We start from the raw sequence: 25,211 nt of genomic DNA on the forward strand, positions 1-25,211 counted from the left end.
CTGGAGTTGCAACTACTGTTTTTCCTTGGAACAGAGCTACAATCTTTCTAGGTAGGAACAGAGCTACAATCTTTGGAGGTAAGAACAGAGCTACAATCTTTGGAGGTAGCTTCATCCTTGGCTAACATTAGGAAGCTATTTGCCAACTGTTTTTTCCCCAGTTTTGCTGAGTCTTATTTATCATGGTACAGTACATGAATACATTTGTATGATTCAAGTAAAGGAAGCTAAAAAAACGTACAAACAACTAGGAACTTTAGGCTCCCGGAAAGCATTTTCATGAACAAGAAATTCACTGTGAGGAATATTTGTGCCCATTTTAGCCAACATGCTTGTACAATTGGGGGGGGGGGGTGTCTTTATTTTTAATTTGTTTTAGCAAATTATTTGAGCAACTCAAATAAAAACTACCTGAGGTGCCTCAGAGACTTCAATAAAAAATTTTCCTTCCCCGAATGGGGGTGTGGACAAAAGGAACACAAATACATCATCCGATTTTTATATGGGGTCCAGAGACATGTGAAAAAACTGTAAATGTTTTATTTAGATTTTATCATGAGTATTTGCATGAGCAGATTTTGGTTTGGATCTTCAGTAGGCTACATCAGAACAGAATGCACAGGGTGTATCATAACAGATGTATGATGAATAGATAGGATAGATCTTCCTAGGACAGAACAATTTCTAGGTAGGCCCAATATGATTAGCAGATTTAATTAAACAATTTTACATTTTAAAATTCTATTTCATATATATATATATATTTTTTTTCATATATATATATATATATATATATATAAATACCCCACTCTCCCACTCTCCCTCTGGGCGGTCTCTTTTTCTTGGGTCCTCTAACAGAGGCCTGGGAGCTTGAGGGTCCTGCATAGAATCTTAGCTGTTCCTAGGATTGCACTCTAACTATGTGTCGAACTTATAGAATGCAATTGATAGCTAGCTAGGGTGAACATCAATAAAGGCAAAATGACATGAAAGTAAGCTAGATAAAAGACAGTATAGAGAAATTATCTATTTGCCTACCAAATGCAAATCACACAAAGTAGTTTCTGAATGCTGCCTGCCAGTTTCCAGAATATGTAAATTAATTACCAACAAGTCTGTGTTTAACCGTGGCAAACTCTGAAATAAATAGCAAAAAATTCAGCTAATCACTAAACCAGTGGTCACCATTTGAACTAGAAACTTTTTATGATCAGTAATTTTTATTAAATGTATAATAGTATATAGTGCAAAAACATTTATCCCTATAGATAATACCTTTGGTGGGATTAAAAAAACCCATCTACAACTCACCCACCACCTTTCAGTCAGTGAGTATCTTTTATAACATGGCCCACTTTGATCATTTCTCATATGCTACTAACCTTCCCAATTCTTCATTCATTTAATTTCATTCTTGAAAAGAAAGGGCATCAATTTTCCTCCACTCCCTAAGAATGATCTGATAACCTATCATTAAGCTAGTTTGGATCCAATCCTTTAGATATTTGTCACCAGCATGCATGTGAGGTAGTAAATTAAAAGAAATATGCAGCTTTCAAAACGTGCAACTTTGACTGTGAAACTACACAAGACTACTAATATAACTTAAAAGAACAAGAGAAAAGAATGAACACTAGTCAAATGGTATTAACAGTTTTAGTTGGATTGCTGAGATCAGGTAGCTGCAAACAAGTTTTTATAGTTCACTTTACCATATCTGTAGTGCATGTGTGAAGACGTATCATCACTCATGGTTAGGTGATAATCAGAGCCATAGCTCTAGTGATAATGTAAAGGAAGAACACTGTCTAAGCACACCCACACCTTTAAAATATCACAGAAGAAAGCATTTTTGATGACCAATGACAATTACAGAAAACTGCCAACATTCAAGAAATTTGCTATAACAGTGACTTTTTCAGTTTTCATGGGATGGGCAGAAGACTCTTCTGGGTGGGTAATGCCCACCCCAGCCCACCTGTAGACCTGCCCCTGATATATCTTGACATTGCCCTATATGTATTTAGATGTGATGAAAGGTGAACTTCCTGTTTAAGATTGACACTCCTAAGGCAATATGCACTAGTTCTAGAGAAACTAGAGCCAAGTCAGTCTGCATATCTAGCCAGGATTCTAGAACACAAAGTGCAAGGAAAGTGCCTGGGAAGGGACACACTTTTGTGATTGTGCAAATTACCAGTAAATTTCAGTTTATTTCCAGTTTTAGCTGGTTCTCAACTAGTTTTTAGTAGTTAGTTGTAGTAGTCAGGGTTGTACCAATTACCCACTCAGTAGCCAATATAGATAGGATATATATATATATATATATATATATATATATATATATATATATATATATATATATATATATATATATATATATATATATATATATATATATATATATATATACACACACAGGATGCACCATCTTCTTTTTTTTAATTGGGCAAACAGTAGTTGCACATTAGTACTAAATATGACTACTGGCTAAAGCCAGTTCTCTAAGAAAACTAGAAATACTGTTTTAGTTTTAGAAGCAATTATTATCCATTTTGCCTAACTGCAATTTCTGATCCAATTACATTTTTATTTAAGTTTATTTTGCCTCAATAGTTTTAATTCAGGTTTTAGCTTACTCCAATAGCCCTGCACCAGCTGGGCATGTGTGCTCTGTTTTGTGTAATACCTGGATGATGTTCAGGCAGACTAGGCAGGGGCTCGGCTGGGTGAACACACACGTTGTTCTTGGAGAAGATGATCTCCCCGTCCAGCACGGCCCGTGACCCTGCCGACCCTGCATTGAAGGTCAAGAGGTCAGAGGCTTTGGTGGATGCGCGTCGCAGAAGTCGACCGAATGACATCTCCAACACCTGGGTACTGCACCCATCCTCTGTATGAGAGAGAGAGAGAGAGAGAGAGAGAGAGAGAGAGAGAGAGAGAGAGAGAGAGAGAGAGAGAGACATGAACACAAAGGAAGTAGGAGAAATAGTGAATTGAAAGAACGCACTCAAACACTGACACTAATACAGAAAAAAGTTAATAAATTATAAAGTGAGAGAACATACTTTCTTCCAGCCTGGGCAGAAACACAAAGAGTGTCACTTATGTAATATAGCAAATTACACTGTATCTATAATTCACTGGTTTTATATACAGATTACAACATTGCATTAAAAAAATCATCACAATAGCAATGTAATGCAAACTGTTTACTAGCACAAGCCTGATATAATTTTTATGACTCAGTCATGACTGACAACTTCCATTCCATCCACGCTGGGTGTCCAGACAGTCAAACAATTTCTGCTTTGAAGAACAGTGTACAAATAAAAGGCACTGCATGTCAGCAAGGTCTTTGCTAGCACGATATTCCCAGAGTTCACGGCTTTTTTTTTTCCTGAAAACTGCATGCATTAAACAACTTGGAGAATTAAACTCATGTAAACTACAGAGAACCACTCCTCAAAAAACATGTAAACAGAGTAAATAATTTAAGCACAGCAAGCAATATCTGGAAAACAAATACAGGACGAAACAGTCTAAACTGTGTGCCACATCTACATCCTGGACCAACAGCAGGTTATCTATGACTTACATGGAGTCACACCTTGAACAAACACAGCTGTGCATGCACACACATGCACTCGCACACACACTGACCAATATGCAAGAAAATCACAAATGGGTTTTAGCAGTCATTTAAAACTGTTGATACATATTCTTCTTAGCACAAATTTTCAACCAAAAAGAAACATGTGGTCTGACAACATTCTCAGGTTCCTTTTATCCACCTCAAATCAGCAGCATTTCTAAATGGGTCTCAGCTTCATAAAAGGTACCATAGTGGGTGAAGGATATTACACAACACTGAATATTTTGTTATGCATGAAATTCACTTCCTCTTATCATGTTTTTGTTGCACTGTTGCATTTCACCATGCGGGGCCTAGTTTGAGCCATTCCTTTCCTTAATCAAGTGTTTTGTTTAAACGCCATGCATGGAACACATTCTTTACATCGATTCTGTTTATCTCTGTCTCAGTGCAGGAAAAGTCCATCTGGGGGTAATCACCAGACATCCTCATCGACACAAACTGCTCTTTGTACTTATTTGTATGAAAAAGAGCAAAAATGGTGTTAGAAGGTTTAAGTGAACATAGAATCTTTGGACAAATAATAATGAATATTCTGATATTTTATTTCAATTTTGATATCTCAGTCATTGAGATTAATTAGTGAATGCAGTTATCACAAAACGACTATTCCAGAGTGGAAACGTCAGAGCTTTACCACTGTAGTATACTGACACGTGAGCTATGATGTATAACGTGTGTCAACAATCACACTGATAGAAATTGACTGTGATGATGGCCTACTAATTTTTGCTCTTAAAAAACAGCCTTTTCAGATATGTAATTGTGTGTGTGTGTGTGTTTGTAGTTGGGGTGGTAACAGTACCAAAGCTTTTAATGCCACGCAAAAAATGGGGTCACAGTGACCCCATAGACCAGAGAAGTTATTATGGATGGCAAGCTGTGCAGCTCAGCTAACACTGAGAAAATCTAAATGAGATTGTTTCACTGCTAGTCCAACAAGCCTCAGATGCATGAACAGATGCCCTAATGTTTTTTGTCAAGGGACAGAGCCTGTGAACGGCCTGTAGACAGACTATAATGACTATAATAACTATAATACAAACTCTCCTGCCAGTTTAATAGAAACATCTATATTCCACCTACAATCACAGAGCACTTTATTAGGTACACCTACACATTCGATTTAAAAGTGCCTATTTGCTGTCAGTAGTCTTCTGCTGGAAGGTCTAATTAATCAATGAGGAGTTTGGGGAGAACATTTTCAACACAGCAAAAACACTGACATGGCATGGGCGTAGGTGTGCATATTAGGTGTGTGCAGATTTATCAGACACCATGGTGTGGTTTTTAAAAGTCTCAGTGCCAAGTTGAAAGTGGTCTGCCACTCAATCACATCCAGCCAACAGCAGCCCTATGGTCTGAATACCATTGATGAAATGTACAACTAATGCAAATGATGTACAAACTCACAAGCTTCTCTTATAAAAATAAATAAATAATAATAATAAAAATAATAATAATAAAAAAAAACCGTTGGCGGGGGGCGTTTGTGGGGGGGAGTCGGGTCGGGGGTTCTAATGGTTAGGACACCAGGCAAAAGCTATAGCAAACAATAAGACTGTCATGACTGAGACCTTGGTAAAGAAGGTGAAAGCTTATGCTGATAAGTTATTAAAACTCTTCGCTGGAGAAGCATCTGTCCTTGCTCTTGTATACTGTCAGCACCTCTGGGACCAGTGTCACGCTGCCAGGGTTGTCTATATAACAGATCACGGTAACCTCTTATCTAACATGCACATACTTGGATAGCACATATAGAAAACGGGGTGACACTCTTCTGAATGAAGCGCATGACAGTCTGCTGTGCATAGCTGAGCAGAAATGCCCACTGTGGTTAAGTTCCAAGTCCTACACAATTTGAAACTTCTGGATAAGAGAGAATCTAGATACTTAAAAGTAGCTACTATCCTACGAAAGCATGGAAGTGAGCAGATAGGTAGCCAAGTGACCAGCTATGGCATTCACACTAGCTTATCTCGTGACAGAAATACTAGTGGTGTGTTCGCGCTATAACCGCTATTACAGACGAAGGATGGAGGCCTGTCTGATGCTCTGCCGTCCCGACGCGACAGCCTCCTGCTCTTACTTTTTCGTATATTTTAGTTCAGCGCACAAAACCTTCGCTCTGTCTAGGTATATGGCGTCACTGCCAACGCATCGCTAAACGGTTATGCAAACATATTACGCAGCCTAAAGAGAAATAACGTCATTGGACGTCCAGTGTCTTCTAGGTTTATTCATAATAAACGAGATTATCATCATTGGTTGCCTCCGTATGGGACGCATCCTACTGTTGCCTACACGCCTTCAAATGGTCTAAACATCCAAACATCCCACCGTAAAGCTTACCTTCAGTCCCTCGGGGAATTACAATATTTGATGCTCATCCATCTTAACGCATGTTATCCTTAGTGAAATCACGTTCAAAAAACAGACTGTCCTAAGAAATGTACTACACCCTGCATGCGCGTGTTTATCTGTATGACTTTACACGGCACGTTGCTGCTGCCGTCTACAATCTTGAAACCCAACCCCCAAAATTCCGCTGCTTCCGGGACGACAGTCCGCTTCCTTCGTAAACCTATAAGCAATTTTACTTTTACTAATGATTCTAAACAGTTATTCACACATGAAAAAAACGTTACATGTAGAACAATACAACAATAAACTTTGCAATAGGTTTTATTAACCATTTTCTCGTGTTTAATTGATGATGACGTTTTAAAGGTCACGTCTTCTAGATGTGGTTGAGTATGCAAGGCTGAATACTTCAGGCAACATCAGGACCGCGTTATAGTAGCATCACCTCGGTCTCTAATCGGGGCAAAAATGAAGAATGGACAAATCATGTTAGCTCCCTAAAAGAAACGCAGTGAAACCTCCCTGTCTAGTTCCAGTCTGGTGAATGTTTCTTTAATAATAGAAGCAGATAGATTCAAAGCTCAGTCAGCAATAAAGCAACATTCTGCTTAGCTGGGAGCGTAGAGATATCCTATTTCTCAGTTCTGTGACTTTATACCTCTCGCTTTTTTTTTTTTTAAGTTTTAATCATGCATTAAATTTTACAGTCCAGGGAGCTGGTGTGGTAGCAATAATCAAACACCAAATGACACTTTGCTGCAGTATCCATTCCCAACCATTACAAAAACAATACTTTTTTGCTGTTGTTTGTGTGTGTGTGTGTGTGTGTGTGTGTGTGTGTGTGTGTGTGTGTGTGTGTGTGTGTGTGTATGATAAATGGAGTATGTGTTGAGCTATGGCCAACAAGAAAATAAAACACTGATTAAAAAACAGAAACACACTATAAAAACAATTTATTTATTGGATATATATAATGGGTTTTGACTGTAGTACTCCAGAATTGTGTATGCTGGTACATTTGACTCAAACCAATTACTGATGTTTATGTAAATTCTGATTATTAAAAACATTATGGCCTCACAGTTAACATTTACCTTATACAACATATAAACAATAGTAGCATCGGAGACTTCTCACGTTCTCATGAACTCCACTGTACTGTGAATGGCTCTGATATGGGGAGGGCTAGATTAGGCACTCTAAGAACCTAGAGCACACATGCACGCACGCACAGACAGACAGACAGACAGACAGAGGACCAGTTCTATTTATTTATACTCAGGTTTTATTTATAAAGAGGTTATTGCAATATGCCTAGAATTTTCATGAATTATGAACAGATGCAGAGAGATTGATTGGTTTTGCATGATTTTAGAAAAAAATTATTTTATTTTCTATAGGATGCTTTTGTCACAACTTCACATTTTCTCCTAAACCATTCTAATGAAATGGGGGGCACACCACAAAGCAGAATTTAATAGTTTAGCCAGATAACACAACATAAGACCAAATTCAAGACTCTTCAATAAGAGAAGAGTTGAGTAACATTATCGATTGGACAACCTCAGCTTTGATCTTAAATGCCTAAACTGAGAAATCCTGCTTTTTGGAATACCCCTTAGCTATTAGTCTAGTGAAATGTGTGTTCATATCTGAGCACTTTGATTGCTTACCATGGTGTCCCAGCAGTAAGAGAAATCCATGACTTTTTCTCTATTGGCCCATACACCTGCAGGTGGGGTTGGAACTCCAAACACTCGTACCTCTCCCACAACTAAACCTTGCACAGATCTATTCAGTTTTACTGGCTCACTCACCACCTGAGACTAGGAGCAAATGACATAATAGACACAATGGATTACTAGAGGGCAGATTAAATCATACATCTATAGAGTACACAGATCAAAAACAACATTTTATTGGCCATGTCATTAGATGATGAGATAATTAAGTACTAGGTAGAATTACAGTGAAGCCCATTAAGCATGAACCACAGCATTTTCACAGATAGTATTTCCTTTTGATTGTTTGCTTTTATTTGTTGCTATGGTTGTACAGCATACAGCATTCTGCTCTCACATGCACTGGCCACTCCCTTCATTAGAGACATCTGCCTTGCACATTCCTTGGCTACTTCAGGTAAACCTGTCTTATAACTGCACTTATTGTTGTCTTGTGTTGAGAAACTGACAATGAAGTACCAGACTATGTGCAAAATTTGCATAGGGACAAACTTTATTGCTACACCCACAAAGTAATTCTAATAAGGTGATTTGACAAGTGATTGGACATACAACAAATATCCGGGAACTCATTTAATATGCAAGTTGTTCTTGTAATATATTTATAGATGTTTATCAGGTTAACTGAAAATCAATTTTAATCAAGGTATAGGCTTAATCTATGTCTGGACAACTTGGAATTTAATTTAAAAAACGGGCCTACCTGTCCTGCAATGAAGAGTATGTAGGAGTAATCTCCATGTTCAAAAGTGTCCAGACTGTCTCCATCATCCCAAAACAGCTCCCCTCTGGCCCAGCCCTTTGTGGACAGCGCCACCGTCAAGAGGAATGGGTTACTACGTGAAGCTGCAGTTGTTAATGCAGGCACCTTAATCCACATGGAGAGCAACTTATAAGCACATGGGAGTCCCACACACTAACATAGAATATACAATCAGAGTGTGAACTATGGGTAGACATGTATAGAGTAACTTACCTGTTGTGGAATAATATGCCCTTCTCTCACATGAATGTTGATAGTGTCTAGTGGAGCAGGAAGGAGCAGGTACTGCCCCCTGCTATGGTAAGGTTGTCCCTACAGTGAAAAATAGAGGATGAGATAAAGAGTAAATCTACAGAGACAGTTGTCAGTAATTGTACTATAGCGTAATGCATTATGGTGGAATTTACATTGTGCAAACTGTACCACGTCACTGGGGGGAGGTAGGCTGCCAGCTCCAGAGCTCCCTGCTCCAGCACTGGACTGATAAGCAGAGAACTCCCCCACAGGAACTGTCTATCTATGGTTTGGCAGTTTGGATCAAATGGGAACCTAGGAGGAATTCAAAGACAAAAACAGAAAGAAGGAACCAAATTTGCTGTCTAGTATATTATACTTGTATATAAACAAACAATCTTATTGATCTAGGCAATCAACAAAAGTGCACCATCAAAAGTTTTACATCACACAAAAACATAACTGCATGTGCAGAGAGACATTTATTTCTGACATTTATACAACTTCTTACTCAAGGAAAAGGGGCCTTGCTACAGTGCTGGCTGAGGTGTGTGCATAGTGGAACAGCGTGTAGAGGAAGGGCAGAAGAGAGTATCTGAGCATCAGCACACTCCTCATCGCTGCCTGGGCCAGCTGCCCAAACACATAGGGCTCCTGGGACTAACTCACACACACAAACAAAACACCAACACATGCAGTCAGGGTTACAGTTTCCACATATATAATACAACAGGGTACAGGGGATCCAGTTAGGCTACAGTTACATAGTGAAAGCCGAAAACAAAGGAGAAGCAAATTGCTCTTCTTGTAGTTTAAATGTCAGGTGACCGTGAGCTCATCATTGTGGAGCCCTGTAAAGTGTCTCACAGTGTTGGGTCTGTCATTGTGGTTTCTCATGAATGGGTAGAAGGCTCCAAGCTGGGTCCAGCGCACACATAGCTCCTCACTTGTGTCCCCTCTGAAGCCACACACATCGGCCCCAACCAGAGGAACCCCATAGAGCCCGAACAGCAGCATGGCTGGTGCATGTGCACACGCACGCACACACACACGCACACGCACACAAGCCCAACAGAGAATACATAAACTTATACTCAGTGAAGTGCAAGTACCAGTGTGATTAAAAAAAACAAAACATTGTCAATTGTCTCTGTTTGTTTAATTGAATAAACTTCTTCCTGTGAAAAACAGGACACAAGAGAATGCACTTCAAAGTTCAGATTGTTTTATGCAACTCCATAAGACAAAGTGAAAAAGTGGCTAGTCATATGTATACACCCTTTAACTGTGGGATTTCCACAGCCAGGCTTAAATACCAACTGCCCTGTAAAGTTTCATGGCTCCCCTGCTGTAGCCCACCCAACTACATTCGGTAGCTTGGCACGATGGGACGGCGTTCCCTAGATCAGGACGGTGTTCTCCAGATCAGGTGGTACAACAGCATCCCTGCACTCACACCTGGAATGGAGTACTGCAGCTGCTCCCAGTCACTCTGTACATCTCCTGTCCAGTGGGCCGCGAAGCGCCCAAGCCCAGGGAACGAGGAGCGGGAGAGCACAAAGGGGCGCGAGCGCCTCACTTTGAGCAGCGCACTGCAGCGGGGGGAGGGGAGAAGGTTTTTAGAATGTGGGAACCTTGTACATAAAAAGGACACACAATTAATGATTAGATTACAAAAAACAGACACAAGTATATTTTGATCATATTGAAAAAGAACAATCTCAAATGGGAGGAATCTATCAATATAAAATAAAACACACAAATCTTTATTCAAAGCAAATGAAGGTGGTAATAGTAATGAGTGAGAAATGCAAAACCATCCCCAACCTGTAGGTGGCCATAGCTTCAGTCAGCCCATAGAGGTTGTGAAGGTTGTAATGAGCAGATAGGCCTTGCACGCTGGTCATGCAAAGGGTTCCTGAATTTAACCGACCACCTAACACATCTACAGAACCACAGATGCCTCCTTATACATCAGGTCATAGACACTCAATGCAATGGAATGGTGAGTAAAGTCAAAAAAGGTGCTGGTTGCTAGTAGTGTACTGACCTGGAACATAAGGGGGATTCTCCAGGTCAGTATCTGGGCACCCATACACAGAGCCTTGAACAAAACTAGCAGGCTCATTCATATCCTGCAAGCATGAGGACCAGAAAAATGATACACGTCTCTATTTAAGTTTGTCCCTGGGAGAAAAAAAAAACACAGTCTAATGAGATTGTGCGTTAAACTTACTATCCACAGGCCATCTAATGACACACTGGCATGGAAGTCTCTGATGCACTCTTCCCACCAACTCACTGCATCTGGGTTAGTGAAGTCTGGGAATGCGGTTGCACCTGGCCATACCTGGTACAAACACAGACACATTGCTGGGTAAGTTAAGTCACATTCCTTCATATTCAAATATAATTTTGTGTAGCAATTGAAGGGGCTTACATAACCCTTGCCTACAGACTGCTGCAAATGAAATTATGCAAAAGGAAAGCAACAAACAATAACATCAAGACTGTGAGCCCTAGGAGAAGTGCCCACCTTTCCAATGAGCATCTGTCCTGTGAGGTTTTTGATGAATACTCCCCTCCTCTCTCCCTCTTCAAAGGGTTTATATGAGCCTGGGGGACTTGTGCTGCTGATGCCAGGATCCTAAATCATATTTGCATACTGCCTTACTAAACCATAACACAAGTAGTTATGTAGTCATGATGCATGTGATTTCTTATATTCAGAATTTTGAGGATGGGTGTGAACCATGAAGTTTCTGGTTCACTAGTGGCCGAAATACTAATTTTATAAGCACTTTTAGGTAAATTGAGAAAACAGCTTTTAACAGAGTGTGAAAATCTTAAATGGGGCATAATACATTTTTCAAAACCCAGCTCTGCATTCATTTTCATTCACATACAACAAATGGACTTACCAAAATGATCACATACTTTATTCCTTGCTGGTGGAACTCCTTCACCATCTCAGGCAAATCTCCAAACCTCTTTGGATCAAAGGTGAAGACTCTCCTCTTGTCTGCATAATCGAGATCATTCCACTGCACGTCCTAGTGGTATAGCCATGTAACAGCATGTCAGTCCAAAAAAAAAAATCCTTATTTTTTCAAGTTTTATTTTTTCACGTTTTATTAATTTATTTTTCACAATCTCACATGCAAAACTAATTATGAGAATATCAAAGCCAGCCTGCAATCCACTGAAGAAAGTCTTACAAAGCATATTTGAAATGTACAGTTACACACAAGAGGAAACTGGGCCTGGTGCATGCGCTGCACCACAGTTCTCGTAGCATTAGTGGAGGTGTAGCCCCAGCGGCAGAGGTGGAAACCCAGTGACCAGTAGGGCGGCATCATAGGATAACCTGCAACGTTATAAAGAAATCATAGTTCCTGAAGAGGATTATACGTTCTGATGTGCAGCTTAAGTAAAGTCTATACAAGCCATACCAATAACCTGATGATACTGTTGGACCACACTTTGTGGATCAGGGCCTAAGAATATGTAGAAATCCAGAATCCCCCCAATGGTCACCCAGGTAAGTGCAGGAGCAGGCTGCAGTGACACTTCTAAATAAACACATGAAACACACACAATCCACATGCAAATACAGAAAATAATTAAAAAGCTAAAGAATGGTCAATTGCCTCACCCATGGCATTGCTGTTAAGTAGGAATATCCCATGGGCATGACCATCACCGTCCTGGACCAAGCAGAATGGATGGGAGCCATAGAGATTGGCATCACTCTGCAAACAGTCCAAGGGAAAATGACTGACTCTGACCTAGAATACCTTCAGAACAGGGGCTGGACTAGGGGTGTACCCACATGTGGTGCCATATCTCTGTTCCACAGAGTCACAGAGGTCCAGTTAAGGTCCAGTGTGAGATGGGTGTAGTGCTCCCCCAGTCCAGAAACTAGAGAAGAGGCCAGCAAGGTGGAGAGCTGAAGGTACTGGTCTGCATAAAGGAGGGGTGCTACTGTTGTATTCACCCTAAGATGCACATGAACACACAAAAGACCCAAACAAACATTGCACTCATAAGAGTCAATGGTGCAGACACACAGGCAAGTTCAATAATCAATTGAGACATTGATTCCGAAATCTTCATAAAAACGCACAATATTTTAGTCTACTCATTCAGGTCATCTTTCCCTAGATTGTGGACCACACTCACAGCACCCGGCCATTGGATCTGCGACGCACAATGAAGCCAAAAGGGTCTGGCTGGAACTCCACATCATAGAGGCGACTTTGCATGCCTGTAGCTCTGCCCGATGAAACTGCCACAAAGGGAACCTCATACCGAGTAGATGAGGGATCCTTCAGCTGTGTTGGGGTTCACAATACATGAAGCAGTTGAATGTTAATGTGAAATTTTAGATATTCACAAAAGCTCTTTGCCACCGCAGAGGCTACTCTGCTTCCAAATCTTTCCTGGTGTAAGCTGTACACATTACATATCCCTTTAAAAAGGAGACACACTGAAAAAAGCTACTTACCGTAAGGTGCAGGCGACCTGTATCCTCTGGCATTACTTCTAATTGCAGTGTGGAGATGTCCCGAGGGAGGTAGGAAGGAGTGGGGCGACTCAGGGTGGCTTTCTGACCTCTAGATGTGGGTGAAAGCGGCCCCATCCTGTAGCCGGGATAAGAAACTGGGTAGAAGCACCAAGGCGGCCCACCAAAGGCAGACTCTGGCGAGGGCACATAGCAACAGCCTCGTTCCACGCACTCCACCTCGGACAGTGCGCGATCCCGGGCACAGTCGAAGCGCCTTTCCACAGTAATAGTGCAGTCCTTTTCAGCAGTAGTGAAGTGAGTTGGCGGTTGATTAGAATAGTCATTATATGAGGTATTTAGGGGTCGATTCTGCAAGTAATATCTCGCATTAGGAACATTTGAACTGTATGCTAACTTTGAGTGTGATGCTACTCTTACTGTTGATGCTTTCTGAACATAGAACTGGTCAATGAATAAGTATACCGATAACACAACGGTGAAATGAACAGTGTATTGTGGAAACATGCGCCAATTCATGGCTACTACAGTCATGTTCTTTTTCCAAGTGAGGTTAAAAAAAATCTGAAGCCAAGCACGTTGCCAGTGAGCAGGATTATATTTTATATTTGAAAAGAAAACGTGGCGCTTGTAAAGAAATGTTAGTTTCACAGCTGCTGGGCTACAGTAGGCTTTTTAAACTCACAAGTCTTTTGTACACGTTTCCCTCTCGGACGTAAAAGGTAGCAACCCGTGCACATTATTGTGTGTCCCCCCCCCCCTAAAAGTAACAGTAACAGTAACAAAAGACAAAACAAATAAACAAAACCCTTGTGAGCGGTAACTATTACAAGATTATTTCGCTTTCACGTTCGTTAAAGAGGAGTTCAGGTAGAAAACAGAGGCGCAATAAGAACAGGAAATAATGTGCTTCAAGAGACCACGCCTATTACAAATTAAAAGCATCTCAATAAATAAAATAGAGACGTATAATAATCACTAATAATCCTGTTATTACGTGTTGGACGTACAATTTTCGTTAATGACCGATAGTTTGAATGACGTTAATACTGGGTCGCTGATGTTTCGTTAAAATGGCATTTTATTACAGACTGTAGTGCATGTTTATTTTACTTTTACTGCAGTTTCATCCATTGTTGATATAGACGAACCGGTCTATAACTTATGCAATTTGTAAAAATACTTTACAAATGATGGTAAAATCTGGCTTCACGGGTCTTGTGAGCAGGGCACACCCAGAAGTGCCAAGAACCTATCAAAACTGAAGACTCACGCCGTTGTTTCCTGAACCAAGCCTTTCTGTGTACGGCGTGTGTAGATCGGCGTCGTGAACGTTCATCGGGTCCACACTGTTGCATGCATCCCTTTTGGGTCAACAGGCCTCCGTACGCAGGATTTGTAAGTAATAAATATAGAAAATTTGAACTTTATGCATACGTAAGACACGTTGATTACACAGTAGATAAAGGTCTTTCAAATTAGAAAACGTTCTTTGACCACGAACATAGTTAGCTAGCCTGCTAGCTAACTGCCAAGATCACTCTGACTTAGCGATAGAGCTAGCACATTGGGATTAGAAGAATCACATCGGTACAAAGCAAAACACTGGGTAACCGTGCTGTGTTCTTGCATTAGTTGAATTTAAGGGAATAATTACTCGACGTGACTTGTGCATCTAGTTGCGCTCATTCAAAAAAGTCAGTTTAAGTTCTGTGTTCTTACTAGTTATACTGCCCACTCGTAATAAGTTGGCCTACCGTTACACATGGTCACCAGTTGAAACCGAGGCCGCTAGCAAATATGCTAACCTGGCTACCTACCTAGCGTGAGTGTTGGTGTTAACGCTAGCTAGCTAACGATGTAACTTGTAACAAATAGTATTGTTAGCTAAAATGCATCCATTTGTGGGAACTGCTAGCTAGCGAATTGGGCTGAATTCGGACGTCGATATCCGGATTTATATAAATGGCTAGCTAGCAAGCTAGCTACTTGACAGGATGTGCCTAGCTAGCAAGACTCCACGAAACTCTTCTGACCTCACTTTTGCTAGATGGTTAGTAGCTTCAATTAAAAACAAAATGCCGCATATTCTTTTATGAACCACTATTTTTTTTAAGTTGGTGTCTAGGCTTGATTGGTTGCCTTGAAAACAAGTTGCACAGGAGTGTTTGGGGTTTACTGATGGTCAAGGGGACATTGAACTACTCTTGGAGTTCAGCGTTTAAGACTCATGCTTTGGAAATAAAACCATGCAAGCTTGCGTCGACTCTCGGGGGGGGGGGGGGGGGGGGGGTGCACGGAAATCATGTAGCAGTTTTGTAACTACTCCTTCAGGCGCGCGGTTAACCAGGCCTCACACACCACGTCAATCACCAAATGCATGTCAACAACGCTTGTATTCATATATTGGTCATTAGCTCTTACCCTTGTCCACTCCTGGTAGTCCTGACCAAATTAGTATATTACCTTTCTGCAAATGTAAATGTTATAAACAGTTTATTGCAGTGGATACCTGCTCATGCATGCTGTCTCTTACGTGTAGGATGGAGTGGCAGCCAGATGAACAGGGACTCCAACAGGTCCTTCAGCTCCTGAAAGACTCCCAGTCTCCAAACACAGCCACACAGAGAGCTGTGCAGCAAGTATCCTGCTCAAAGGCTTTTCTTGTCTGCTTGTGGACTACAGCCAGAAGGTTTTGCTGCATGCATTAGCATTGCAGTTATTTTCCTTTTATCCCTCACTGTTGGACATGTGCAATTTGATCAAACATGGTTTTATTTCTAGTCTTACATTTAAATCCGTGTCAGAAGGAATTACTTGCATTGGAGTTCAAATGTGTCCAGTCTTTGTTTTAGGCTGAGAGACCATGAGAATGGGCCAGGAAGAAGACACCATGGTTCCTATAATGTTGTTGTTGCAGCAGCTTTGTATAGTAAAGCTGCTTTAAAATGTTTGCCATGTATTCATGACAATCCATGACAGGATTTCACATAAACGGCTGCTTTCATCACTGGTGGAGCATAACGTATCAAACCAAATTTGATTGTCTGGTCCAAGAAACATATCTCCACAGCATTTTACCTTAATCATGTTCCCAGAAACTAGAGCAGCTGAACCAATTTCCTGACTTCAACAACTATCTCATCTTTGTCCTGACCAGACTGAAATCTGAGGGTAGGTCCTTCTAGGGCACACTATTCTGTTCAAGGCCATCAGTTACTGTATAAGGAACACTAGTTCCAGAGATGCAATATTCTTTCTATTACCTCTTCTAAAAAATGTAGTTTATTGTTTAACACACAAATGAACTTAATTCTGTATATATTATTCTATATACAAGTCTGGTTATGAACTTGTTTGGCTATATTTGAATTTGTTTAAAAAGGTCAGACCTAGGCTTATGTGTAACATTAAAGGCCCTGTGTATTTTAAAAGATGAATTCTGAGGCAGTGAGTGATTCCTCTAGCCCTGCCTGAAGTTAAATCTCCCCAGGACCTGGAATTGCTTGTTAGCTCAAGCCAAGAATTGAGATTAATTAGTGATGCCAACTGAGTGATCCAAAATACTGGCAAGACGTTTATGCCTGATGTTTGTGTTTTGATTAAAGTGGTCTATGGGTACCTGTTTTCTCCGTCGCTTGCAGACGAGCCCACACGCTCTCTCAGCGGTCTGATTCTTAAAAACAATGTGAAGGCTCACTACCAGAACTTCCCTCCGGCAGTGGCAGACTTCATCAAGCAGGAATGTCTGAGCAGCATTGGGGACCCATCCCCCCTCATTCGTGCTACTATCGGTGAGTCGGTGTGCTTTGCCTGCAGCTCAGTTCTATACCAATATCGTGGCCTGCTGGTGGGTCATTTGGTCCCTCTCTCTGATTTCAATCCCCTTTTACATTACTTTAGGGTTTGTTTGGTTTTTTTTTCTTTCTTTCTTGAAATACCTGTTTCATCTTATCCTGTACCATGTTCCTCTTATATACACCTCCCCAATCATTTAGATTTGGCATTAATTTCTTTACTTCCTTAAATATATAGGTAGTAGAATAATATTTATCCACATTGACAAAGTGAAGAGGGGGGTTCTCATTATGTTTCCTTTTAAATTATTGTATCTCAGGCTCATAAAGGCAGCTAATCGTGTCCCCCATGCAGGTATCCTGATAACAACCATCGCTTCTAAAGGGGAGCTGCAGACATGGCCTGAGCTGTTGCCTCAGCTCTGCAACTTGCTCAACTCTGAGGACTACAACACTTGCGAGGTTTGTCCATTCACATCTGTCCATCCTGCTCCTGTTTATCTTTATAGTGCTGCCTTCATTTCTCACTCTTGTGATGTTCTACCATGTTTGGATGTGTGATGTACTGTTTGTGTGTGTGTTTGTGTTTTTAAATATATTATTTATTCATTTTTTTAAGAACGTTAAATGCTCCTAATTCTTACCACATGTCTCTGATCCAACCTGTCAGCTCTGCCTTCCTTTGACTTGCCTTGTTTGTGTACTTAGGGTTCGTTTGGGGCACTGCAGAAGATCTGTGAGGATTCATCAGAGCTGCTGGACAGCGATGCACTGAACCGGCCTCTTAACATTATGATCCCCAAGTTCCTGCAGTTCTTCAAACACTGTAGTCCCAAGATCAGGTCAGTGGCTAATCAGGCTGTTTACCATGATTCCTGCAACTCTTTTAATGTGCTTGTTATCATGCAACTATAGTTCAGTTAACACTCCCAATTGCCCATAATAGATGGCTTTATGTTCCTTGTTTGCAGATCTCATGCCATTGCTTGCGTGAATCAGTTTATCATTGGCAGAGCCCAAGCTCTGATGGACAACATTGACACCTTCATAGAGGTACATGCTGTCACAGGTTTAGTTCTGATAGTTTTGAATATCCCTTGCTCCACTCCACTCTCCTCTCTCGCTCTCTCTCATATCGTGCTTTAGAGTTTGTTTGCGCTGGCTGCGGACGAGGACTCAGAGGTGCGAAAGAATGTGTGCCGTGCACTCGTTATGCTGCTGGAGGTCCGCGTTGACCGTCTCATCCCGCACATGCACAGCATTGTTCAGGTGAGTCCGCCCCCTGTCACTGTGGCAGCTGCCTGACTCTTTGTGGCAGGATCTCATACTATGTCTTCTTTTCCCTCCAGTACATGCTGCAGCGTACTCAGGATCCGGACGAGAACGTGGCTCTGGAGGCCTGTGAGTTCTGGCTCACTCTGGCTGAGCAGCCCATCTGCAAGGATGTGCTGTCTGGACACCTGGTGCAGTAAGTGGCCAAGTGGCCAGCTGAATGGCCTGTCCAGACATTCACTTTCGTAAGGGTCTGACAGGCTCGACAATATTGGTGGCAAGGTTGCTGTTGGCTAAAAGCCCTTGCCAGGGGGAAATGTGCATCTGGTCTGTCGCCATGGAGATGATGACATCCGAATTTTTGACTGTTGGTGATTCTTTGCGTATTCATACTGTCTGATCCACTGTAGCCCAGCCATGTTGGCACCCTTATCGTATGACAAGGGCTGGACAGCTCATTTTAGCATTCCCTCCAGCATTTGCTTGGCACTGCTGGACAGATTGATTTTGGCATGGCATAAGCATTAATGTTGCATAGCAGTAACAGCACAGACACTGGTGTTTACATCTACAACTTATTATATTTAAACTGTGCAACACAGTGATGCACCTTATGCAACTGGGCATCATCTGGCAATCTAAATATTAAACTATTGTGTAGTATTATCTTTTTGTACTGTTATTCACATTTGACTTTTTTTTTTTTTTTCTACAGCAGTCTTTATTATTACCAGCAGAGACCAGATGCTGGTGCAGTCAGCTTATGATGTGTTTAAAATCTTGCCCTGTTTTTAGACTAATTCCCATTCTGGTGAATGGAATGAAGTACTCTGAAATTGACATCATCTTGCTGAAAGTGAGTACACATTTGCTGCTCTCGTTTCCAACAACACTCATTCTGTGTCTGTGGGCTGGCCATGGGAATGATGATTTTTTTTTTTTCGATCTTGAGACTACTGTGATGTTTCACGTATTCATACTGTCTGACCCATGGCCTGGTGTACTGCACACCATAGGGTGTGATGTCAGGAAAGGGAAACTGTGGGAATGTAACCTTTCCCATGTCTCAAAATACTGACGTGCCTGCTAGCTATTGCGTCTAATGTGCTCTTGTGGTGTGGGTGAGGTGTGGGGGATGGTTTTGTTTTTCTCTCCCCCCCCCCCTTCCTTTTAACTCATTTGACAGGCAAATGATTAGATGGTAGAAATTAGAGCTTGCTGTTCATTAACACATTTGATCGCACCATTAACATTTCAGCTATCCAGTTTTTATTTATATATGCGCGCACACACAGTTTTGTTGAGGTCTCCAGAGGCTCTGTTTGCTAAATGATTATTAGAACGGTTCTAATGTTTTTTGGGTGATCAATACACTCCTCCCTGGCTGTTGAGACCAAAAAGCGCACTTGTTTACTAACCCAGTCTCTGTTTCACTCTGCCCCCCCTGCTACAGGGTGACGTGGAAGAAGATGAGGCTATTCCAGACAGTGAGCAAGACATTAAGCCACGCTTTCATAAGTCCCGCACAGTCACGCTACAACACGAGGGGGGCGAGGGAGAAGAGGGTGAGGATATAGATGAAGATGATGATGACGACGATGACACCCTGTCTGACTGGAATCTACGTGAGTAGATGCTTATAGAAGTGCACTTCTCAGGTTTATTAATAAGTGTTTTAACTGTTTTTTGTTTTTTTTTCCCCTCCCTGAATGTTTCTACTAATGTGCCAACTTGCACACCAGAAATGAGATCTAAGTAGCTGATACAATTAAGTTGTCTTGGGTAGCTTTAACATTTACGTGCACTTTGGCTGGTGAGATCACCACTGGTCTCTGTGGAGGTGATGACAAATCATGTCATAACTGTCCGTGATGTTCAAGTATTCATACTATCTGATCCACTGTGGCCCAAGTGTGGAACCTGCCAGTTTTCCAAACTGCAGCTGAATCGTTTTGAACAGCAATTTGTAATGGGCAGAAATGAAATGAAATCAGAGCTAAGACCCTGTGTTTGGCAGGCAAGTGTTCAGCAGCAGCACTAGATGTGTTGGCGAATGTGTTCCGAGATGAACTGCTGCCCCACCTGCTTCCACTGCTGAAGGATCTGCTGTTTCATCCAGACTGGGTCATCAAGGAGTCTGGCATCCTGGTTCTGGGGGCCATTGCTGAGGGTATGCTAATGCTGCCAGGCCAATGGTAGAACTATCAGTCCTTCTGCCCCTCCTGTGCCCACTTCTCCAGTGTTGGACTTGCATGGAAGCCTGTAGACTACTTGTACTTGAAATGCGCTTATTCACGTATTCCTTCACTGGTGCCTGTGTTGCCTCTCTCCTTCTGCAGGCTGTGTGCAGGGCATGGTTCCTTACCTGCCAGAGCTGATTCCACACCTGATCCAGTGTCTGTGTGATAAGAAGGCTCTGGTGCGATCCATTGCCTGCTGGACACTGAGCCGCTATGCCCACTGGGTGGTGAGCCAGCCACCAGACGCCTACCTCAAACCCCTCATGACGGAGCTGCTCAAACGCATCCTGGATGGCAATAAGAGAGTGCAGGAGGCTGCCTGCAGGTGGGTTGGGTGGGTGGGTGTCCACCTTTGCAAGATGCATTTAAAATAGCTACTCTGAAGGAGTCTGACAGTGGAGTTTCTGCAGAATTTCCAAAGATCATGTTTTCAGCGCTAACTGTTTAAAACCAAATGAACTTTGAATGTTGTCTTAAAGCTTGCCTTGAACTCTTGATTCATTTCTTTGCCGCAGTGCGTTTGCAACTCTAGAAGAGGAGGCCTGCACAGAGCTGGTTCCCTATCTGGGCTTTATTCTGGACACACTGGTCTTTGCTTTTGGAAAATACCAGCACAAAAACTTGCTCATCTTGTATGATGCAATCGGGACACTGGCTGACTCTGTGGGCCACCATCTCAACCAGCCCGTAAGTGTTTACACCACAGGCAACTAAACTGGATGTTTTAATTTAAAAAAAAAAGGGGGGGGGGGATTCAAAACTGATGCCTACATAGATCTCAGTCAATGATATTTCCCTTCTTGCATGTTCATTTTATCTTTAAAATGTGAAAATCTAGTGTGTTGGGGTATTTTTGTATGTTTTATCAAGTCTTAATTTGTTGCTCAGTTGTGGCCTTTTACTCATTCTCTCATAGGAATATATCCAGAAGCTGATGCCCCCTCTCATCCAGAAATGGAATGAGCTGAAAGACGAGGACAAGGATCTCTTCCCTTTGCTAGAGGTGAGTAAGTTCAGCCTGATGTAAGTTGAATGCAGAGGAATCTGAGGAAATGCAGGCAGCCTCAGGTAAACATAACCACACAGTAAAAGGTTGTTTTTTGTTTTTGTTTTTTTAATAAATCCAGTGTCTGTCGTCAGTGGCTACAGCTTTGCAGAATGGCTTCCTGCCATACTGTGAGCCAGTGTACCAACGTTGTGTCACTCTTGTTCAGAAAACCCTCGCTCAGGCCATGGTGAGTATGCACCTGGTTCAGAAAACCCTCAATCAGGTCATGTCTGATGCTCTCACTACTGACCTCGCCTTCTATCAGCATCAAGCCTTTGTGGAATTCTTTCAAACTATTGATAATAAATTGCTATCCTGTTCTGGCTCTTGTTCCTGTGATAGATGTATAACCAGCACCCCGAGCAGTATGAGGCTCCCGATAAGGACTTCATGATCGTGGCCCTGGACCTGCTCAGTGGCCTGGCTGAGGGCCTGGGTGGCCATGTGGAGCAGCTGGTTGCTCACAGCAACATCATGACGCTGCTCTTCCAGTGCATGCAGGTACACAGCAGATACCCAGGTGTGAGAGGCAACAGGCTTGTGTGCATAGACCTTTTGCTATGTTTGTGGAGCTCGGGGCGTGTGTGCAGAGATTGAGGTTGGTGCAGAGACTGTGTGTTCTGTGGCTATAGGACACCATGCCGGAGGTGCGACAGAGTTCTTTTGCTCTGCTGGGGGACCTGACCAAAGCCTGCTTCCTTCATGTCAAGCCCTGCATCGGTGAGTTATGTCTCTGAAGATGCATGCTGAAGCAGCAGAAACCTGACCCTGGTTCTGAGGTGTGTGTGTTTTGTGTGTGATTCACAGCTGAGTTCATGCCCATCCTCGGCCTTAACTTGAACCCAGAGTTTATCTCCGTGTGCAACAATGCTACCTGGGCCATTGGAGAGATCTCCATACAGATGGGTGAGTTTAACTTGCATGATTGCATACAGTTTTACTCCTGTGGTTACACATGCCGTATTACAGACACAGAAGATGTAGTGAATACGAGGTTTTAGGACTTTAGACACCAGGCTCAGAAATTTTGCAGTTACCTAGATTGCTGTTAATAAATTGTATTGCTGTGGTGATCTTGGCACAAAGGTGGCAGTATGGCAAGCTGCAGACAGGCTAGTCACAGTGTTTGATATCTCTACAGGCTCAGGTGACAGGAAGCAGGCAGGTGGTGAATGTGCAGGTGAGACAGTAAAGAAACTCCGATCTCCTCCATACATGACTGGCATGGTGGGGATCGGGGGAGGACAGACTAGCAAAACCAGACTATTTACCTGAAATGAAGCTTGGCCCAGGCCAGTGTTGCTCAGTAACAATTGAATACCTGTCCCCCCTCAGGGGCAGAGATGGAGCCGTATGTGGGGCTGGTGCTTAACAACCTGGTGGAAATCATAAACCGACCCAATACGCCCAAGACTCTACTGGAGAACACAGGTACTAATGTTACATATTGTACAAACCCTGTAAGGTACAAGCCAAATTAACTTGAGGTTCCCTTTGTGTGTGTCACTTGACTTCTGTGAACTCTAAATGGACATCAGAAATCTTAAGTAGGTGTGGAGTTTCAGGTTCAAATGTGGCTGCAGGTTAGACGTGTGTGTGTGTGTGTGTGTGTGTGTGTGTGTGTGTGTGTGTTGCTTTCTCTTCTGGAATAGCCATTACAATTGGTCGGCTGGGATATGTTTGCCCTCAGGAGGTGGCACCCATGCTGCCACAGTTCATTCGTCCTTGGTGAGACTTTCCCTTCTGCCTTATTAGCTTGTTTTGGATAAAGGAGTTACAAAGTGCAGTATATTTTAACCATTGAGTTATCTTGTGGGAATGTAACTTTGTCTGATTGGATTTTGTTTGTTAAAGCTCTTGTGAACTAACGGTTTCAGGTGTCAGTCACTTAGAAATATCAGGGATAATGAGGAGAAAGATTCTGCCTTCAGAGGCATCTGCTTAATGATTGGAGTAAATCCAGGAGGTGTTGTTCAGGTAAGCAAACAAAGGCTAATAATTGTTTGGTGACACTCATATGTGCATTGACATGATGCCCTTCCTATGACACTCCTATTATTTTTGTTTTTGCCTGATTTTGTCCTAAAGAGGGGCTTTTTAGTTTCACTGCATCCCTCTGTGTCTGTGTAGGACTTTATCTTTTTCTGTGATGCTGTGGCCTCCTGGGTAAACCCAAAGGAAGATCTGAGGGACATGTTCTATAAGGTAAGTGCCAGCTCACTAATGGTTTCTCAGGACATTCCCGAGGAGTGCCTGGTGAATAAGTGACACATGTTGTGTGTTACAGATCCTCCATGGCTTCAAGGCCCAGGTGGGCGAGGAGAACTGGCAGCAGTTCTGTGAGCAGTTCCCCCTGCAGCTGAAAGAGCGCCTGTCAGCCTGCTACGGTGTTTAGATACCCCCCCCTTGCTGGCACGGGACACGCCTGTTAGGTACAGGATTTGTGTGTGGCCTTTTATTAATGCTGAACAGCATTTTATCAGTTGTGCATGGTCCAAGACTAAAACGCAAAAAACCCACATAGTGTGTGAAGACTAAACCTTGCTGTATAACATCTTAAATTTTGTGATGGTTGTGTTCTGTGTCTTTCCCTTCTCTTTTGTTCAGGTCTAATCTACGGGAGGGTTACTGGGGAACTCATCCATGTCTGTGTATTGCACTGCCCTGCTGCTGGAGGGGGGAGGACGGCGTGAGCTGTGTTCTCGGGGCGGCCCCGCACCCTGTGTCTCTGTGAGGGAGGGTGGGAAGGGTGGGGGAGGGGCTTAGGGGGAAGACCAACCTCTGCATGCCGGGGTTTAGCATCCCACGCAGTCGGAGTAGAAAAAGTAAACATAAAAATTACTATGGAAGCAAAAGGGAGGGATCTAGGCTGGGATAGTTAGGGAGGGAGGGAAGTGGTAAGCAAGGCTTGCCGTTTGGTGTGACCACCACTCTCTTTAAAAGCTGGAGGAAAGCGCTAATGGGAGGGGGGAGGCTGGGTGGCAGAGGAGCACCCACCTGTAGTACAGTCTAGTCAAGCCCTTGCACCTCTGCTAGCTGCCTATAGCACACACAAGCGCATTAAGTAGACCGGCTCACTTTTTAGACGAGCTTAAGGCAAACCCGTTGCCTGGGCAATATTTGTGTACCCTAATGCATATGGTAAGAACTACGTTTATCTTGAGAGCTATTGTTCAAACAAATCATACTACAGTCGTTTTTAACCACAGGGACTGCTGGATGGAGATCAAGCATGAGGTGCTTATAATAGGCAGATAAGTAATAGCACCTTTTTAAATATGCGATCATTACTTGTCAGTAAGTACAGTGCATGTAGTCTCGCTTTCAGGCTGTTTATTGCATATTTCGGGGCCTCCGTTGCTGCTCTGTGGCCGCAGCTTGGTTTTAACGTTCGCTTTTCTTCCCATCCAAGTTCTCCACCATGTTTTTGTTTACCCTAGTTCTTCTGTAACCAGAACAACCTTCAGGACCTGTAACTATAGTGCTCTGTGTTTTTGCTTCATGCTTGCTCAAATAAGAAAATGATATAGGTTTGCATGACTCTGGACCCTTGGAGAAATCGGTGCAATGT

General features: G+C 42.4%; 3 protein-coding genes and 2 non-coding genes across 9 annotated transcripts in view; 3 read left to right on the top strand and 2 right to left on the bottom strand.

Moving 5' to 3' along the window:
- Positions 1–6,170, bottom strand: part of tbc1d16 (TBC1 domain family, member 16) — a 24,092-nt gene extending 17,922 nt beyond the window's left edge. Inside the window, exons 1-2 of the mRNA XM_027003409.2 lie at positions 6,008–6,170; positions 2,690–2,893 (exon numbers count right to left, since the gene is read on the bottom strand). Of these exons, the coding sequence (XP_026859210.2) occupies positions 2,690–2,864 (175 nt within the window). The 5' untranslated portion in view covers positions 2,865–2,893; positions 6,008–6,170. The remainder of the gene's footprint in view (positions 1–2,689; positions 2,894–6,007) is intronic.
- A 154-nt stretch (positions 6,171–6,324) lies between these two features.
- Positions 6,325–14,167, bottom strand: gaa (glucosidase, alpha; acid (Pompe disease, glycogen storage disease type II)). Of its 2 annotated transcripts, XM_027003426.2 has the most exons (20): positions 13,266–14,167; positions 12,941–13,092; positions 12,591–12,756; positions 12,414–12,510; positions 12,211–12,330; positions 12,007–12,125; positions 11,680–11,811; positions 11,295–11,405; positions 10,995–11,108; positions 10,809–10,893; positions 10,586–10,703; positions 10,217–10,350; positions 9,626–9,777; positions 9,270–9,418; positions 8,932–9,073; positions 8,738–8,836; positions 8,465–8,629; positions 7,693–7,845; positions 7,114–7,226; positions 6,325–6,472 (listed from the first exon to the last, which is right to left on the bottom strand). In XM_027003426.2, the coding sequence occupies exons 1-19, from the start codon at positions 13,815–13,817 to the stop codon at positions 7,161–7,163; spliced, it is 2,826 nt and encodes a 941-aa protein (XP_026859227.2). In that variant the 5' UTR covers positions 13,818–14,167; the 3' UTR covers positions 6,325–6,472; positions 7,114–7,160. The 2 variants fall into 2 exon arrangements, with proteins under 2 accessions (XP_026859227.2, XP_026859225.2); XM_027003424.2 differs by lacking the exon at positions 6,325–6,472 and having other exon boundaries at positions 6,963–7,226.
- Positions 14,168–14,344: 177 nt separating this feature from the next.
- tnpo2 (transportin 2 (importin 3, karyopherin beta 2b)) lies at positions 14,345–24,365 on the top strand. Of its 4 annotated transcripts, none has more exons than XM_027003421.2 (26): positions 14,345–14,681; positions 15,826–15,925; positions 16,382–16,457; positions 16,928–17,077; positions 17,436–17,542; positions 17,789–17,922; positions 18,052–18,133; positions 18,227–18,349; positions 18,430–18,548; positions 19,148–19,208; positions 19,806–19,977; positions 20,370–20,522; positions 20,692–20,917; positions 21,108–21,279; positions 21,509–21,595; positions 21,720–21,827; positions 21,983–22,141; positions 22,273–22,360; positions 22,448–22,546; positions 22,782–22,820; positions 22,976–23,071; positions 23,293–23,368; positions 23,518–23,617; positions 23,771–23,845; positions 23,928–24,072; positions 24,248–24,365. In XM_027003421.2, exons 2-25 carry the CDS (start codon positions 15,827–15,829, stop codon positions 24,033–24,035), a joined length of 2,709 nt encoding a protein of 902 aa, XP_026859222.2. In that variant the 5' UTR covers positions 14,345–14,681; position 15,826; the 3' UTR covers positions 24,036–24,072; positions 24,248–24,365. The 4 variants fall into 4 exon arrangements, with proteins under 4 accessions (XP_026859222.2, XP_035389123.1, XP_026859219.1 ...); XM_035533230.1 differs by having other exon boundaries at positions 17,006–17,077; XM_027003418.2 differs by lacking the exon at positions 22,782–22,820.
- Positions 18,690–18,757, top strand: LOC113573279. The gene has a single exon (XR_003410195.2). It is a non-coding gene; the product is annotated as a small nucleolar RNA SNORD41 (small nucleolar RNA).
- On the top strand, positions 19,270–19,344 carry LOC118242496. Its single transcript, XR_004776874.1, has one exon. It is a non-coding gene; the product is annotated as a small nucleolar RNA SNORD41 (small nucleolar RNA).
- Positions 24,366–25,211: the final 846 nt, after the last annotated feature.

The sequence above is a fragment of the Electrophorus electricus genome, chromosome 1, assembly GCF_013358815.1.
Source record: "Electrophorus electricus isolate fEleEle1 chromosome 1, fEleEle1.pri, whole genome shotgun sequence".
In the NCBI taxonomy this organism is placed as follows: domain Eukaryota; kingdom Metazoa; phylum Chordata; class Actinopteri; order Gymnotiformes; family Gymnotidae; genus Electrophorus; species Electrophorus electricus.